Raw genomic sequence first — 18,716 nt, 5'->3', positions numbered from 1 at the left:
TAGTCTGTTTGTCATGTGTGATATCTGAGACAGATTGGACTGCATTTCCCCCTAAGTTGCAGAGCAGCTGCATTCCAGCATTTCTAAAGGTACCCAATGAGCCAGAAGGAAGGGCGTAATTCTTAGGCAGACAGCCTATTTACTGCTTCCTTGTGGTTTATATTTTCATCTCACCTCTTCCTTTTGCTGTCTCCTTTTCCTTGTTTCCCCTTCCCTTAGCTCTCATTTTCTCCCTCCTCCTGTTCCCATCATGCGCTGTTTTTATTTTTCTCTTCAGACTGTGTGTCGGTGTGTTGTTAACACCGTGGGTTTCTCTTTTCTTTCTGTACTCAAGGGTGTAGCTGTCTCTCTTCCTCTCTCAGAGACACAAACATGTAAATGATACGCATGAAAACATGTTTGTCCACTTCTAGGCTCAGGGTCAAACTGTCTCCCTCCCACAAAAGACCAGCAGGAAATGCAGGAATAACATGATTTGATAATTGGGAGGTGAAGGTGAAATTTCTCTTTCGGGTCACTTGATCTTCTGTCTCAGCTTTGCTTTGGTTTTAGAGCACAGTGCCCCATGGCTTTGATTTTGCGTCAATGACATATTCATGAAGCATGCTACATGCTCTCAGAATAAGAATACAAGTTGTCTTTGTGAATGAGTTTTTCGTTTTTGTCAGTAGGTGTGCTGTAGCTTCAACTTAGCATTATTAGGTGTACAACAAGGTACTCATGCACAAGGAGAGCGTAGCAGTTTATTGTTCAATGCCTCCTGGAACCAGGATCTGATGATTACAGCTCTGCAGCTCTCCTAAATAGATAGAATGACTGTCCCCAGTTGAAGAAAGACGATTGAAGGCTGTTAGTCCTTTGAGAATTTGTGGCCACAAAGGATTAGGAGTCACAGTCACAAGATCAAACGATTGAGTTCAGAGAGTTGTCTGTTTTGGTGTCAGTTATTTAAAGTTACTCTATGATACAGTACATCACCTCTTCTTTCTTAAATGATACACAGTATGCATGTATTTAACGTAAGACAGTAATGTACATGTGGTTATGATTTTAGTTTTCTTCTAAACAGTTTAATTTGCTGTAAAATGGCTGCTTCATATCTCAGTAAAGCAAAAGTTGTATCGGCTATTAACTGATGAAAGCAAGACACATTTATCTCAGAAATAACAAAACTATCTTAACAATATAGCAATATCTAGAGGTCAATTGTTTTGAACTGAATTAATTAAATATGCAATTAGTAACTCAATTTCACAGCTGACAGCCTTCCTTGACAGCGTTTAATGCCGGTTGAAATGATCTTATAATGTTAAGTCTTTTTATCATTTAAAGCTTAGAAAAAAAACAAAAAAAAACTTGATTATAAGGATTTAAAATGAGCTGAATTATGTGGAGCCCCCATCAGCCCCCAGAGTTACCTGTAAAACATGAGTTCACAGTGGGGTCAGCTCCGCTGGCTGGCAACTTTAGCATTTGCTTCAGCCCCTGGAGGCCTGATCAGATGTGTAATTGAGGGCCATAACATCTGCTACTCTCCACCATATCCAGCTGGTTATTCCCTTCAATTGCTCACTCAAACACCAACCCTTCATCCTGCGACCCGTTTTTTGACTTGTGTATGTATGCAGCCTTGCTGTTGAATTTAAAAACATCATTTATGCCTTGTGGTTACTGGTTTTGTGGTTGAAACATCATCTGGTTTGTGTGTGTCTTTCTGTCTTTTGTAAATTGCTTTGGACGAGTCTATTTCAGACGTTATATGTTGTCAGTTGCTCTGAGCCTGTAATCAGGACAAGGGTGTGTTTGCACACGCTGACACAGACACATGTATGTGTATCCTTTAGACGTCGAAGAGCACCGTCCACCGCTTTGGGAGTGAGAAGAATTTGGCAGTACAATGTGTACGTCTAGACAGTGTGTAGTGTGAAGTATGTGTGTGCTTTTGTGATTGACACTTGAAGATATCGCCCATATCTTGTGTCAGGAACAGTTGACCCGAGCTGTGCTTTTCACATATTGCAGGCAGGGAGAGGGAGTGATGGATGGACAGTCGGACTGACTGCAGACAGATGAAAAGAAGTAGAGGTTTCATTATACAGTATATTGGGTCAAAGATGAGTCAACCTGGAGAGGCAGAGCAGGCTCATAAACACACTTCAGCAGCTCGGTCTGCACACGCACACACACATAAGTTCATTCGCCCTCTCTATCACAGACACGCAAGTATCCTCACACAAAGGTTTTCATGCTTTCTTTCTCTCAGTCTGCCCATCCATCCATCTCCATCTGTCTTGCTTTCATAGTTTCTCACACACAAACGCGTACACAGACAACCTTCCAGTCCTCCCATCTGACCTCGCCACAGGCCATTTCAGCTGGTATGTTTTTTGACATCGTAGGGCAAGGGTCAATCTTTTAATTTGCCTGCGTTCTGCTCTCTTTTGCCCTGTTTTTCGCCGAACTGACATGACGTATCACCAACTGGGCCACTGAGCCAATGCTGGGTATTTTCTTCTTGTTGCCGCTTTTCTCGTAAATATGGTTTTACAAGCCTGTAATCTAAAGATGATTGTCTATTATTTTGGCTCATATTCTACTTTTAAAGTTATATTGATGGAGATGTAGTAAACAGCCTTACTTGGAACTACTGGCCTGTGCTTGGGTGCTGGGATATTTTAAGTGTACAGAGTCTCATTAGGCAAGGCAAGTTTATTTGTGTAGCACATTTGAACAAGGTAATTCAAAGTGCTTCACATAAAGCCATTAAAAGCACCAAAACATAAGGCAAGGAGATTTTAAAAACAATTAAGAACATTGATTGAAACATTAAAAAGCTAAAAATTGAATAAAAGTTGCAGTGAACTTGTAGTGCACTTAAGAAATAAAATAGTCGTAAAATTCAGAAATGCAGGGAAGTGAATAATATCCTTGATTCAATTACAGGCAGCAGCAAACAGAAAAGTGTTAAATATTTTACAGCTACTATTATCTAATGGCTCTTTGTAGTAGTAGTGCAGGATATTGATCAAATAGCCGTCACAGGGAAGAGTCATCTCTAGTTGAGGATGGTAGCGGCTTTTCAAAAAGTATTTTCAAATAAAGTATTCATTGGTTTGGTTATATTAAGTTATTACAGGCTTGCCAGCCAAAACGTTTTATTGTAGACAGAAAGTTATCTTTCCAAATTCAGTCAAGGATTGGCTCAAGGTTCAACGTTGAAGCTCTTTGAATATGTATTTATGCGACCCAGCCTGATGTTTACAGCAAGGGTATTTTTAGACACCGAAAATAGACAATTAAACATTGAAATGTTATTTTTTTCCTGGCAATGTGGTATGCCTTCATTTAATGATCAGTCAAATCCCATTATTGCAATGAATTTTAAATGAATTACAGAAACAATGGAATGGAATGAGCTTGTGAACTGAATCTAAGTTTGTATGTCGTGGGTAGATGGAAATGTAATATGGGTTATGGACCTGCATACTAAATCTATGAAATAAAAACAATCTCCCTTTTACTGCTGGAACAAAAGAGTTAGTAAATCAATTAAAGAACACACAGACAGAGACACACACAAAGTGTTTAGACCTCTGAATAACAGCTTATTCTATTTGTTCCAGCCATTGATCAGTTCATATCGAAATGTCAGGTTGCATATCGTCATATTTGCTCGGGCTGCTCGTGGTGCATGTGTGCTATTGTATGGCAATGCTTGTGTGTGTGTGTGTGTCTCTGTGGATCTGTGGTCTGATCAATACACTGAAAGGCTGACATTCACACACATACCCGCAAAGCCTTGTGTGCTTCAGCGCACACACACACACACACCCACACACACTCATAGGGCGAACACAGAAACCAACACAGCCAAACACAGTTCACGGATGATGGATGTCTTCCATGTTGGCCTTGTTACCCTTTGCCATCACAACACATACTATCAAAGTCTTTCGCTGTCCTAGCATTATGTTATATGTCATCCAGAAAAAGAGAGTGGAGACAGTGAGGGCAATAGAGATACAGAGAGAGAGAGCGGAATGTATGGCTGCTGGAAGGACAAAAAAAAGTGAATGGCTCTTTTTTCCTTCTCTCCATGTTTTTTTTATTATCAGAAAGCGATTGATCAATAATGCCATTGGGGAGCAGGGCGAGGCCTTGTCAACATGAGGTTTGCTGGATTTTGTTGAGTGTGACGGCTCTCTGTTGTGTGTGTGTGCTTGTGTGGGTTAGAGAGAGATGGAGCAAGACCTTTTCAGATTGGGTTTGCAAAAGAGACTATGTTCTTGAGCAATCACAGAAAAAAAAAACCACACACGCATAAATGAACACACTCGCACACATGGACACAATCTGGTTTATTTAATATCTCTCTCTTTCTCGCTCTCCTTTGCCCCCACTTCTTTCTGTCTCACTAGCATACAAGCACAACCTTTATAGACTCTGTAGATTGTTGGTGTGTGACCACAGCTGGATCAGACTAATTAAACAGACAATGATGGTGGTAATTTAGAGCCATTAGTTGTTGGGAGGAATCACACAGGCCTTATACCCCTCTGACTCATGTCATAGTACGGTCCAGTGCATCCAGGACCAGTACTTTATTACATTGCTCTCTGTTTCCGGGAGAAATATCCCTTTTTGCACTGCAATGCTATAGATAAAAGTCAGGGTCTTTCAACTCTGTTTAGATTTTACATGGAATGATTTCACTGAAAACCGCTACAAAGTATTTTTAATTAAATCTTTGTTTGTTTTTGTTTGTCCCACTTTCCACACTTCTTCTTTTGCTTCATCTCTGTTGTAAGCTGCAGTGCAGAATGAGATCAATCAAACGCCTCATACCTAAAAACATGGAAAGCATTCAGCTACTGCTTCCTCTGTTGCGAGTGCATCTCAGCAGGTCCATCATGCACGATGACTACTAGAGGCTGGAGAAGTGATCTGCAGTACATTGCTATTTCATCGGTGAACTTCTTGTGCCGAGGCATTAGGTTTTCAGCGTAATCATTCTCGTCAACGCAATATCTCAGGAACGCCTTTGTCAAACTTGACACAAACGTCAACCTCGAGTCAAGGGTGATCAGAATTTGGTGGTTGAAAGTTACTCTGACCTGTAAAATCGTTTTTGGGCAGAATGAGAATTTCGCACAAATGTCTAAAAAGGATAAAATTATGAAGTTCATGGACATGGATGTAAAATGCAACTTGCCTAGTTGGCGGAGACGGCAACGTGCAAGGCGGTAACTCTAGTTAATTTTATTTTGGAGTGTGACAATCAGGTCGTGAGATGCAACAGAACATTGTAGAATGTGACTCTCAAAGGTAAAAATCAACACTTTACAATTATAGCCCTTGCCCTTTAATGGTTTTATTACTCATATGCCATTTGTCCAACTCAGTCGCTGAACACTTTCATTTAATGTTATGCCATTACTCTAGACTACCATGACTGCTTACCTTTTATGTCTCAGTGGCCCAACTGTATTATATTCCGTTAATCCCTTACTTAAGGATCCCTGAACCTTTCAATTCTCTTACATTCTTAGTGTTTTTGAAGACAAGAGGTTTAGTTCCACTTTTACAACCAAACGTATTCTGAATTATTGTGAACATAAACCATAGACAAGACACAGATGCCTTGAAAATGAAACACAATAGTTACTGTCTGTTGTTGGCTGTGTGTATTTGCTCTGTGTCCGCCGGTGGGGAAAACGTTTTGGGCTCGTCGCTCCACTTGGCTTTCAGTGTCTGCACTTTATGCACTCAAGCCATGTCCTGCAGTAACAAGTCATACTACACAATGTTATTGTCCAACGACAGTGTCTAACATGACAAGTCCCGGCCTCAGACACAGCTGTCACATCCCAGACGTGTATGTACATGCGTGTTGGGTGAGTTAATGTCTCCGCATGACATGCAGGTATCATCTCATCTGTTTGCCATGATTGTTAATGAGGATGTGAGTGCAGGGTGTATTTGGTTATTCTTACAGCATGGCAGCAGAAGGGACAAACACCAGGCTTGAGTTTAGCAGCTAATGTGCTAACAGGATGCATGCCAGTGGAGTGCTTGCTTGTGAGTGTGTGTATTTGCACGCCATCAATCAACGCTCAGTGCTCCTCTGCCAAGTATGGAAATCAAAAGAGCAGAACAGTGTCATAATGCGCCGCCCTCTGCTTGACATCACCTCTCTACACACACACACACACACACACACACACTTGACATGAAGTCACCCATTCAAACATGCATAAGGCACGCTGTGGGAGTAGCAGCTGTTTTGATGTATGGGGGAGAAGATTCATCAGTTAGCATGCACTTACAGCTCAATTCCCTTTGCGAAAATTCCATCTCCTCTCCTTATTTTTAGGAGTGGTAATGTTTTAAAGTGTTCTGAGACATGCATATTAGACACAGGGAAAGAGTCTGTAATTAGGTATGAGAGACTGGAATGAAAGAGAAGGTGCAAAGAGGTGTCATAGCTCATTGATTGATACAATTGAGTTTTTAAGTGTGAACATAGAAAACTGAATTGTATTAAGTTGCCTATAGCAAAGAACTGGTGCCTCATTCCTTTGTAGCCTGATAGTTCATGTACCTTATTTTAAAGTGTTGCAGCAATAGGAAACATAATAAAGAAAGACATCAGAACATGGGTTACTTTTCTGGGGATTATAGTAATCACAAGAAACTTCCAGTCCCTCTTCTTTTGTTTTTTTCAGCATCTCCTCTCTCTCTCTCCATTGGTCTCTCATCGCTGCCCGCCTTCTTTCCCTTTTTTCTGATGTTTTAGGTTCTCTGTATATTTATCTTCCATCTTACAGCATTTCGGTGGAATGGAAGGTTTGAGATGATTTCAGTAATCATACTCCCGAAACCATAGACCCAGACTCAGACTCCTTATCCCCCCCCCCCCCCACGCACATATGTAGTCAGAGAAACACTATTTAACTATTGTAATCCAAAAGCATCATTTTTGTTTTCACCGCGTAAATGGATGCATAACCGTATAGCACAGCAAATAAAATGACTTTTCTGAGGGCGAATACTGCATTAGTGGACAGTGAGGGAATGGAGTGGTAGAAATGGATCTGTGCTTTTAGATGTTTGCCTTCGTGTAACCTTTGTGTGTGCGTGTCTGTGCTTTCACAACTTGGGCTTGGTTATTCCTAGTTCAGAGCCTGGGCTGTAGGCTGGTTGCTTGATTTGATCACAAATCGTGCATGAAATTAAATTACACAACAAATTTTCAATTTAGAGCACTTTATTCAATAGCAACGCCCACTCTCCCTCTTCAAGCTTACCCCACAATGTACTTACGCAATAATCTGCTTTTGCATTAATATTTCTTTCCCTCACACACAGAAACACAAGCATGGATACACTGTATACTACCCAGTGTATATACCTGTATGTCATGGTGCATTTGATTGTCTAAAGAGTGTTGTGGTTTGTATACTTATGTATGTGTGTGAGAATGCAATGTGTGTGCACAATATTGTTGAATCGACCCTGCTCCTGTCAAGTCAGGCCTCGGCATGAGCAGCAAAGCTCGACTCTGAATGCCAGCCAACAGCAGCCGTTTGCCAGAATCAATGATTTTCTCTTTGTTGGACTCCTTCAGGAGTGACATGCGGACGGAGGTCATTACAAGATCAAAATGGTGTTTGGCGGTACCGCTGCTACTCCTTAAAACCCATACGAGACTCGGGGGGTGCACGGTGGTACAATGTTGCACAGAAGTCGTATTCTTCTCATATCTGCTTTCAGACTTTGAGAAAAGGCTTCGTTACATTTGACACTGAGTGATTTGATTCGTCCCGGACCACAGAGCTGGTGTTTGTTTGATCTTCTGACTTCAAAAAGTGAGAACTGAGCAGAAACGAAGCTTTTGTCGAGCTGGTCACAGAGGTCAGAAGGATCTCTGTGGCGGCATTAAGGGAATGCCATGTTGGCATTGAGTTGTTAAAAGGGCTGTTAAGCTTGTGTGGACAAATACGCATGCACACGCACACAAAAAAGGCAGTTTAAGATGTTAGATGTGTGCCAGAGAGAGAGAGAGAGAGAGAGAGAGAGAGAGAATTGAACGGTTCCAACCCCTAAGGAGTCACGTCTAGTGTTAGGAGTCTGCCCTTTCGCTAATTAGCTTGAAACATCTGCCCAGACGTGGGAGAAGTGGAAACACTCACCGACGGTTGCATGCATGAGAAAAAACTCATAATACACATATTTACATTGCTTTACATGGACAATCGCTGGCACAAATGAATGCGCATGCAGACATTTTGTGCATTTTCCATGTTTAGGAAGTTAGTTTTCTTCATAATCTTGTGTAAATATCATCTAGAACCTGAACGAGCACCAAGGGAAGGGAACAGGGCAAACAGGCAGAGAAGTGGAGAACAGAAAAAACAGCTTGCCAAACCTCTGTCCTTTCGTCTCTCTATTTCCTATCGCTGCCCTTCACTGTTTGTTGTTTGTGTTTGTGCAGTGCTCCAGCAGATAGAGACAGAAACAACATGAGAGGACAAAAAAAAGAATAATAAGCGCCAGTATTCTCGTGCTTCTCGTTGTTTTGTTTTCAGCTATCTTCCACGGTAAAGTCTTAGGGAGTAGGTAAGAGTAGAGACGAACAAAGATGCTGTCAGAAAAGAAGAATTAGGGTTTTTTGTATCCCTCTCCATCATTCCCCTCCCTGCCTTACTCCTTGTCTGTGTGTCGCAACCATGTTTCCTGTGGACAAAGTGTTTCACGGCAGCCGCTGAGGATACAATGATGAAGCTTTATGAAGACTCTGTGGGAGATTAAACCACTATTAGCCACGCTCCGTCAGCTCTCTCCAGCTGTTGCCGTTTGTTTACGGCTAAAAAGTGTTTTATGACACACGGCGCTATAGTCACCTAAACAATTACAGCAAATGATATACGAGTGGCACTGTATTTTTTTACACCAAAAGGAGAGGGAGGGAGGGGGGTGGAGGAAAGGAGCCGGTGGCAGTCAGAGCGAGAAGTGAGCAATTAAAGGGGGGAGAGCACAGATGAAGGGTTGAGTGGGATTGGCAGGGTGCAAATATGGGTGCTTCTGTGGAAAGCAAGGTTGAACCCTCATGTTCAAAAGTAAATGATACAGATGGAGTGATACGCCTTGAAATACACTTGTAAAGAGATAGGTGGGTAAAAGATGAGCCGATCGATAGAGACGATGGACGAGACCAGGAAGAGCGGATAATAAATGACGAATCAATAAATGTACTATTTGGTTTGAGTTAGCCGAGAAAGAGAACCGGTGAGCTCCACTAAAACTCCAATCTAGTTTCTGCTTCCCTACTTTTTTAGGTTCTTAAACCATTTATGTTTTTTTACACATGTATACCTTTAGCTATCCATCAGCCATGTTCTACTTTCTAAATGTTGTGTAGCTTGTGTCCAGTTTTGATGCTCCTGCCCATTTGGGCAGAGAGAGCAAAACTAAATGCGAAAGCACTGATTAAGGAAATGTAATCACCTCCGGGCTGCGCTAGAGAGGGACCTTCCCGTTGTAGTAGTTCAAGAAGCAGCTGTTCTCATGATGTGTATATTTGCTGGGGCTCCAAATGTCTTGGCCTTTCCTCTCTCTGTCGTCTCGGCAGCACCATTTCAAAGTGTCCTTGCTGCAGTGTTTAACAATAGTGTAGTTAAGAGTTGACACATATAAATAATTTCAGTTATGTTATCAACAATTAATGGAAAAGCTCCTCTTTTTCCCAGTGCAGAAACATACTATTCGTGGCTGTGCGTGTGTGTGTGTGTGTGTGTGTGTGTGTGTGTGTGTGTTTGTAGGCGTGTGTGTGTGTGTGTGTGTATAAATAACAGAGACAGGGGCGAGGACAGAGACACACGATCAAGGGTCGCCATATTTGCATGTGTTTGAAAAGATGTTTGACTGATACCTTGAGCACCTTTTGATACAAGTGTTCTCAAATCACGTATGCTCAAGCTTCACACTGGGGTTCAGCCTTGCACATTTCCATAATGTTCTTTCCCATAATATTCACACTTCAGTTTCCATGTATTACATTATCCGAGCAAGAAAATATATTTAAAGGCAACACTAAGGAAGTTCTCCTTCTTTATAACATAAAATAACGAACTGTTGTCTCCTAAGTCATTTCCCTTATTTCTATCAAATCAATGACATCTCTTTTTTCTCTGAATTCTAAATGTGATTGTGTGTTTTGTTGTGTTGCAGGTGGTGGAGACCAACCTGGTGGCCTTCGATTGCCACTGGATCCTGATTAATGAGGTGAGTGTCGAGGCAATGATTTATGGATCCTGTACCTGGTGTGCCTTCAGTTCACCTTATTGTTTCAATTATCCCAGGAATAGTTATGGTTTTAGATCCAGAGCCACTCTAATCTCTCCATTGTCTTTAAAGGAGAGACTAGAGTTAATGGCCGATGACAGTTTGGTTTATTATAGTGAGCTTCAGCTGCTGTGTCCCCTGGCAAAAACAATACAGTAAAGATTGTATATATTTGTTTGAATGCTCACCAGATAGAGCCTCTGTATGCAAGCACTAAATTATCAGAGATGACAAAAGTGACCTTGGAAGAACTCCTTTGGATGAGCATATATTCCCGGTTCAAAATCAGTATTGCTACTTAAATATTAATGCCTTTCTGGATTAACGAGAGCAGACAAGATCTGACAGTCCACAAAGTGCCTCGAAGACTTTTATTTTGCCCATGTTGTCAATCACCAATCACGGTGACTGTTGGTCATAAGAGAAAAAAAGAATTCAACTTTTATATCGGCTCCACTTTCATATTCGTTTTGAATAGGAACTCATCTTTGATCTTGTGTTATGTGAAGTGCCTTTTTCAAAACCAGCAGGATCAGCTATATTTGTATCGCTGATCCTGCCACAGTAGCTCATGCACTGTGTCTTGGTAGCCTTGGGCATTACAGTGAACTGGCAGGACACAGCAGGGGCTCCATGCTGCCTCACATTCATACACACACAAGAGCAAGTGTGCAAACACAACCATGTACACATGCAAAACAAAAACATTTACTGGAGGGCCAATGGCAAACCTTGCTTGGTACAAAACAAGAGAAGATCCTCAGATCCTCTCGTGTACTGTCGTTTCTCTCGCTCCCTGTTCCATGTTCAAGTCATAGCCTGTAATGCTGCCACGTGCTGCAAGGCTCAGCAGTCCTACTACTTGCTCAGTTATGCAAAGAAAGTATTTCTGTTTGAAACCAATGTTAGTATGCATGACATCCATTAAAGCTGCAGGGAGAGCCAATCATTATTTTCTGATGTTCACTTTTAGAATGTTAGTCTTGTGACATGAAGGTTTTTATTTTGTGCTCTTTGATATGGATGAGAGGCTGCAGCAACATTGTCACAATCCCCGCAAGTAACTCAGACAACCTCCCAGTATTGTGTTTTTTTTGCATTTGGTTAAATGCTCATGCAGCCAGAGAGTGAGGGGAGAGAACGAGACCTGCATCTGCACTTTAATGTAGATGGCAGGCTCCTCAGAGGTAAAAAAAAAAAAGTGGATAAATCTGTTCAAAACAACCACTCTGTATTACTTACTGGCTTCATACAAGGACTATTATGCCATTTAAATGTGTCTCCTCCGCTAATTTAAATAAATGGCATACTGTAATATGCAGAGATTTTCTGCTCACTTCAAAGAAAAAAAGAAAATCGATTGTGGTCTTACACTCTCCTGGCAGAGTTGTCTGTCATTACTCGACTGCCTGGTAGGATGAAGTCACATTTAGCTGTCTAATCGACTGCTTCGCATCCTGTCAAGCATCTGGTATTGTCTAACACTCTTCAGGCCTCCTGGCAGCAACCAGCTCTTTGCTTAGCTTTCTGTGAGGTCTGACATGTCATTCCGCAGCCTGACTGTATAGTCTAGCAGCAGGCCGCCTGTAACACTTTGTACCTGCTGCCTTTGAGACATCGACGGTGAAATGCAGTCTGGCTGGCCGATGCTCCATCAGTTTGTATGTTTAAGCAACGGCAGAATATCACTGAGATATGTTTCCTTGCTGTTATTACAGTTATAGATAATACAAAAATATATATATCTACAGTATAAAATGCCAGCAGTTGTGATTAGCACCAAGTCTGCTTCTTTCTTTAATAAGTCAAATGAGACCCTTTCCAAGTCTGTTGGAGAACTAAGGTGATCTTCAGGTAAAGATGTGAAGGGCCCTCATTAGAGCCAGTGTTTGGGTTTGTCCGCTGTGGGCTACTGTAGAAACATAGCGGTCCAACATTGCAGTCTCCGAGGAAGAGGACTCTCTCAATCTCACTGTAAAGATATAAACTGACAACAACACAACTCCGAGTACCCCTAACTCCTTTAAACAGTATGTATGGCTTGTGGCTACCATACAGTCTGGTTATCACTTGTAATCGTCTCATTGCAAAAAGAAAGTTGTTCGCAGCTCACCACTTCTAATTAAGGAACACAAATATCTGTGGGAACAGTAGAAGCTGGTAGTGTTAATGTTATTATGTGAAATCAATTAGTATAACACTTACAGTCAAAAGTGTCCCACCATTCTGACACATACAGTACTTCAGTCCCTTTACATCAAAGTGTTGACAACTCTCATGCTTTTGGCATGATGCTGTCAGACTCTGTCTCATGCTCTCCTGCTTCTCAACCGAATGTCGCGCCACAGTTTAAGATGTAATTTCAAATACAGCGAGAACCGAGTCAGTAAAGTGAGTGCGATGAGAGGAGACCAGATAGGCGGGACAGAAGGCCAATTTATCTTACATCTCTCTGCTCATGCTGTCTGCATACATGCTGTGGCCCTTTCTGAAAATGTGGACACTGCGGTTGGTGTTCAGATACCTCCACCCACATTTCATTACCCAACATATATATGCATCAAATGCTGTCTACGTTGCTAAGTAGAGATATAGGATATTTGTGATAGCTGTTCATGCAAACATGCAACAAAAAAAACAATACCAATTTAGCCAGACAAAATGAGATAGTTAGTCACTGATATTCAGCCCAACTGACTTTACCACAATGTTTTTGAACAGTCTTTTGCCAAAATAGGAAAAGGGAGATGGAGGCGGAAGACACAACAGATGTGCAAATGTGAAGGAAGGAGAAGAGAGAGATGGTGGAACAGAGAGAGCTTAAAGATCCCCTTCACTCAAAGATGTGTTTTCCTTAACATGACTGACCTTGAATATACTGACTTGTATCCATGCAAAGTTTGTCACTGAAGAAGTGTTTTCACATTCCTCCACTGAAGGGTGCACTTATCTTAATCTTATTCAAAAGTATCGGGCAAGCTTGATTTGGTACGTCACAAATTTGAAAGCCAATCGCTGCCTCATACGCATAACAGACACACACTGACAGAGAAACAGTCTTCGACACAACACCGGCAAAGAAACCTGAATCCCTCCAGGGTATTTCTTTTTTTATTGGTTTATTTGAACAGGACAGTGCACATTAATAAAAACATTTCTGCAAATGTGCCAGAGTTAGCCAAAAGGCTATTTTTCATCTGTAGTCCCAAGAGGCAGATGTTACACAATAAACCTAAAAACAATGTAAGATTAAGGTTAAACAATATTGACACTTAACAATGTGTGGACAAACAATGGAAAAAAAATGAGAATAACGCTGTTAAAACATGGATTGTCAGTACAGAGAGTGAGAGTTGCTTTAGCATAGTGAAAGTGTTGACAGAAAACAGTTGAGTGTGCAGCTGTAGCATGTAAACCAGACCGTGAAGCTTCCTTTCACTATATACCAAAAAAAAGACACTTTTAATGGGGCTCCGTCTTATCCTTTGCCTGCATCTCTTCCATTTGCATCTTTCCATCTAAAATCAAAAATTGCTCTCAAATAATTTAAAGAAAATCTTTATTCCCTTATTTCCAACTTTACAATGTCGTAATTCTGCTTATCGAGATTTGACTTTAGTCACAGACTGTTCTGATGCAGACACAACATTCCCACCATGGGCTCTGTGAAGTCAGGCAGTGGAGTGTTTAAAATGGATGAGCGGCTACAATAGTTTGCTTTACATAAAGTTCTCTAATACTGGTTCTTTGGAGAATGAATATTCTTTTGTGTAAAAGTGCTCTCCCTCCCTGTGGTTTATTATGGATGAGGGGGTACTGTATGGTTGTCATAACTCTGCTTTATCTACAGCCAGCAGTCGGACAGCCCCACTGAGGGGGAGTTCACAGTTCATAATTGATCATCCTTCCTCCCCCTATCTCCTCCGTTCTGCTCAGGCTGAGGGCATGAGGATGAGGAGGAGCAGAAATAATAAGGGACGCTCATGGCTTCTCGTTTCTCTGTCTTTCTCTTCGGTTTTGGGTTGGATACCTCCACTATTGACCTCACCCCTTCTGAAGCTCTTCATGGTCTTGCCATTTTCTCTCATAATGTAATTCTTGAACATTTCTATTGCCGTTCACACTCTTTATTTTCTTCATTATTCTCATTCTCTACAGTCATTTCTGCCTTTTTTGTCTCTTAAAGGACCAAGCGCATGGTAATGAGATGAGACAAGATTAGGCTTTTCTGTCAGAGGTATCAGTGCATGATATGCAAAGCCATGTAACTGAAATTTCGGGGGATCTTCATGCCTTGAATATGATTGAAGGATTATACGGTCTTAGAACAATCGTCAAACCTTTTGGTTAATGAAACCCGACCAAAACCCATTGTACCAACTCCACAAATCTACGCTGGTCATTCATTGCTCTTGGAAACATGCTGAAGATGCAAAATAAACGTAGTTATAGGCTGCATTTAGCTGCTGAGTTAAAGAACATTCTTATTTACAGCTACAATGCTTGCAGGGGGAGAACAAGTTGACAGTCGTGCACACTCTGTGCACAGCTGGAAGTTGCCCAGTATGACTGCAGCCATCTAAGACCGTCGTTGCTAAGCGGCTCTCCAGCAGCTGTTGGATATTGTGTGTGTCTTGTTAAAGGCAAGTGTGACACTACTCCTATCCAGATGTCCCTGCATGGTCTAGGGATCTGAATCAAAAACTTTTTGATCACAGCTTTGTCAGAGATTTGACACGCCGAAGATTTATTGAGTGTTTTCTACATAGTCATCCATCTCCACTATAATGTACTGCCTCACTGCATGCAGTCACTTTAAGGATTGCCCCTCATTAAAGGTCGTATGGATATGGTCTTATTATACAATCATCCTGACTGTGAATGAATCATTTTGAAATTTTTGACAGGTCCAAAAGGAATGTTTTGTTTATCTCTGTGGAAGATATCTGGCATCTGATTTCCGCTCCGAAGATGGCTGTTTGAGCCAATGGTATGACGATGTTGGGATCACGTGGTATCTCTGTGTCGTCAGGGATCAAGCGTCTTAGTTGTTGAGAAAACAGATGATGGTAAGCGGCCAGCTTCAGTCCGGTGCCAACCCCAAGTACTCAGCGACTAAAGGAGGCTTCCTGTGCCTCGTCTCACTGGCACTGGTGTCTCCGACAGGCTGCAGAATACGTGCATATTTATCATGGCAACAAGTGAAAGCTGACATTAGCACATAATCGTCCGAACAACAATAACGCATGAAATTACAAATCGTCATTTTAATTAAAACCAAACATTGCTTCAATCCCCGAGGAGATACATCAGCGGTCGTGACATTATAGTTCCCTCAAACAATGTATAACGAAGATGCGCATCAGAGGGGATTAAGAAGTGGGTGGCCGACTGCAAAATAAGTCGGTGTATACCTGCATATACTCTGCACTGAATCACTGCTTAGGTGCCAAGCTGAGCATCACCTAAAACCAGCTAGCCATATCCTAAGATTACCATAGTTTATTATATTAATCTAGAAACACCGTCGCACAAAGTAACCTACAGCTAAAGCCAGTTTAAAGTCCATCTGAGTCTCCCTCCACCATAACTGTTGAACTTTCAACCATTCGTTGTGAAGTGAATGCAACAGACCGGGGGAGGGAGAGTCTATTGGCTGAATGTGGGGAAGAAATGGTGACAAAGAAGACATTTAGGGGCTGTTGTGGAAAATTGCCAGAAGTTGAGGAGAGAGAAGTGCCGAGAACAATTGAGGATGAGGGATGTGTTTTTGCTTTTGACTCTCATCTTCAAGTAAAACACTGAAGACGAGGAGTTGGTGCCCTCGGGGGACTAGAGAAGGAGAGAGAGAGGTGATGGGTTGAGGTTGATAGGGGTGCCTGCAGACCAAAACTTCAAGTTTATGGAGTAAACAACACATGAGTCACTCTATATATGAGCCGCAGGGCGTTTTGGGGTTACGACTTACCCACAGTTTCTGGTTACATGTAGTTGGACTTGGTGCACAGATCAGGGGGCCACTAAAACATCCTCAGGACTCAATGATTGTTCAGCTGGAAGGGGGTTTTGATTGATGAGTGGATAATAACAATAATGCTACCTTTGCTCAAATGCTTATTAGGACTGAATGACTGAATAGGAAAACAAGGCAGATATGATGATTTGTGTTCGTGATGGATTTTCTCAACCAGTTAATAAGTCAATCAGCCGTAATTATTCCATGCTTGGTTAAACGGTAAAATAAAACGATTTGGTTTCGGTTTACTTGCACCACACCAAACTAAACCAGAGAGTTCACATGCTACATATCTTTGATCTTGTGATTGAGGAAGCCCATGAACGGTTGACAGTAAGTGGCCTAAAGGGAGTTGTGGGAGAAATGAAACATGAAAAAGGAGCAGTCTTACAATAGGAGATGAGTGTCAGCTCTGCGTCAGTAAATCTGTGTTGATGTAGCACATGTGATTCGATATGTGTGGTCATGTCAGTACGCGTGTGTACGTATGCATGTCACATTTATTTACGCTCAGCCGTTAAAAGGCTAACAGCTTTGAGAGCACGCCACCACTGGAAGTCACACTGGGTGAAGTCTGTTAAGTTCGTCCCCAGAGAGACAGAGACGAAGAGGCAAATAGAACGTGACAAAGGAAGAAAGATGCACAAACGCCCATTGAGAGGACGAATCTCATCATGATCTTTTCCTTTAAAGTTCCAGTGTGTGTGTGTGTGTGTGTGTGTGTGTGTGTGTGTGTGTGTGTGTGTGTGTGTGTGTGTGTGTGTGTGTGTGTGTGTGTGTGTGTGTGTGTGTGTGTGTGTGTGTTTTCCTGTGCATCTATGTTTGTTTGAGTTTGATCCTTTGACTGGGGCACTTTGGATAATTCTTGCCCGCTGATCAATGTTCCCTCTAATTTTTCATGTGTCTGGGCATACACACAAGCTCCCTGAGCACACTGAGGACCACTGTGAGCAACATCAGATGTGCACGCTGTGGCCACACACCAGTATCACACCTGTTCAAAACCTTGGATCATAGCAAGTTACATGGCTTATTAAAAGAATCAAATTACAGCAGCAATTTTCACTAGTTTACTTTTAATATAAGTGATTTGACAAACTTTAAAGGAAAAAGACAAAAATCTTGTTGTTCATGAGATGTGTAGTATGTTTTATGTGAGAGTCCTGCTTGGCCATGGGAAGAGTCTTGCTTTGGCCTGTGTGAGGGTCCTGTTCTGGAAGAAATGATACATATACACCTTTCAGACATAACATTTTGTTCACATTAAAACATTCACATTTTGCACAATGACGTGTGCTGTAGCTTGTGTGATACAGTGTAAATTCCTGTAACTCTGTCTGTAAAATATGTAATTACTCAGTTTTTTATTATCATTTCTACTCCCCATAAATTATCTAGTAGTAACATAATTTAATGATTAATATCCAGTGGTGTATAAAGTACTCAAAAGCTATACTTGAGTAAAAGTAAAGATACCTTACTGGAAAACTACTCAAGTAAAAGTAAAAAGTCACCTCTTAGAATACTACTTGAGTAAAAGTCTTAAAGTATCTGATATTTATTGTACTTAAGTACAAAAGTACTTAAGTATCAAAAGTAATTTTCTGATATTAAATGTACATCATAACCTGAACATTAAATGAACATCATAACCTGTTCATTGAAAGTAAAAGTACAAGTAAATGCTGTTAATAAAAAAGCAAAGGGTTAGAATTGTGAGAATTATGAAGTTTATTCTTTTAAGTGCTGTGGCACCATGACCAAGGACATGGAGCTGTGTTGAACATAATTGGGTTGGCTGTGATCCATCCAGGAGCAACAATGTTAAACATAATATATTGTACATAAGTATACTTTTGCATCTACTATGAACTTATCATCATAATTCTCCGTAAAGCAATATGACACTATGAAGGAGTTGTAACAGTGCGTTTATAAGTCTGCTCATTAGACTAGAGGATATAGAGGACAAATGCATAATATTATGTTCAGCAAAACATATCCACTTGATGCATCAGGTCAGTGGTTTGAGAAAGGACACCTGCCTTGTAAACTCCTATGGGCCTGATTTGAATACAAAGGTTTTGCTCAAGCTGAATCTGCAATTGGGCGACTGCTACCATCATAACTCCATCTGATCATCCACAACATGACTCAAATATCAAAACATGATCAATACTAAAGTAACAACCCAGTCATTACTTGAAACTGAAACATGTCCTGTTCATCTTCAAAAGAAGTTGGTTTTCAAAATTGCGAGAATTCCGTCTCGCTCATCATGGGCTGAAGACTAGTCCTGCGATGCTAAATATCCTTTCACAGGCCGCTGAGGCAGGTAGAGGTGTGTTCAGCGTCA

General features: G+C 41.3%; 1 protein-coding gene across 1 annotated transcript in view; it reads left to right on the top strand.

Moving 5' to 3' along the window:
- The window catches only part of grid2 (glutamate receptor, ionotropic, delta 2), a gene marked incomplete at both ends in the record, with an annotated part of 423,012 nt that overhangs the window by 267,523 nt on the left and 136,773 nt on the right, over positions 1 to 18,716 (top strand). Inside the window, one exon of the mRNA XM_079271038.1 lies at positions 10,231 to 10,284. Coding sequence (XP_079127164.1) covers positions 10,231 to 10,284 — 54 coding nt within the window. The remainder of the gene's footprint in view (positions 1 to 10,230; positions 10,285 to 18,716) is intronic.

Source organism: Melanostigma gelatinosum (assembly GCF_949748355.1).
Source record: "Melanostigma gelatinosum genome assembly, chromosome: 6".
Lineage (NCBI taxonomy): Eukaryota > Metazoa > Chordata > Actinopteri > Perciformes > Zoarcidae > Melanostigma > Melanostigma gelatinosum.
Note: the sequence above shows the minus strand (reverse complement) of the source record. Positions and strands in the feature narration are given on the sequence as shown.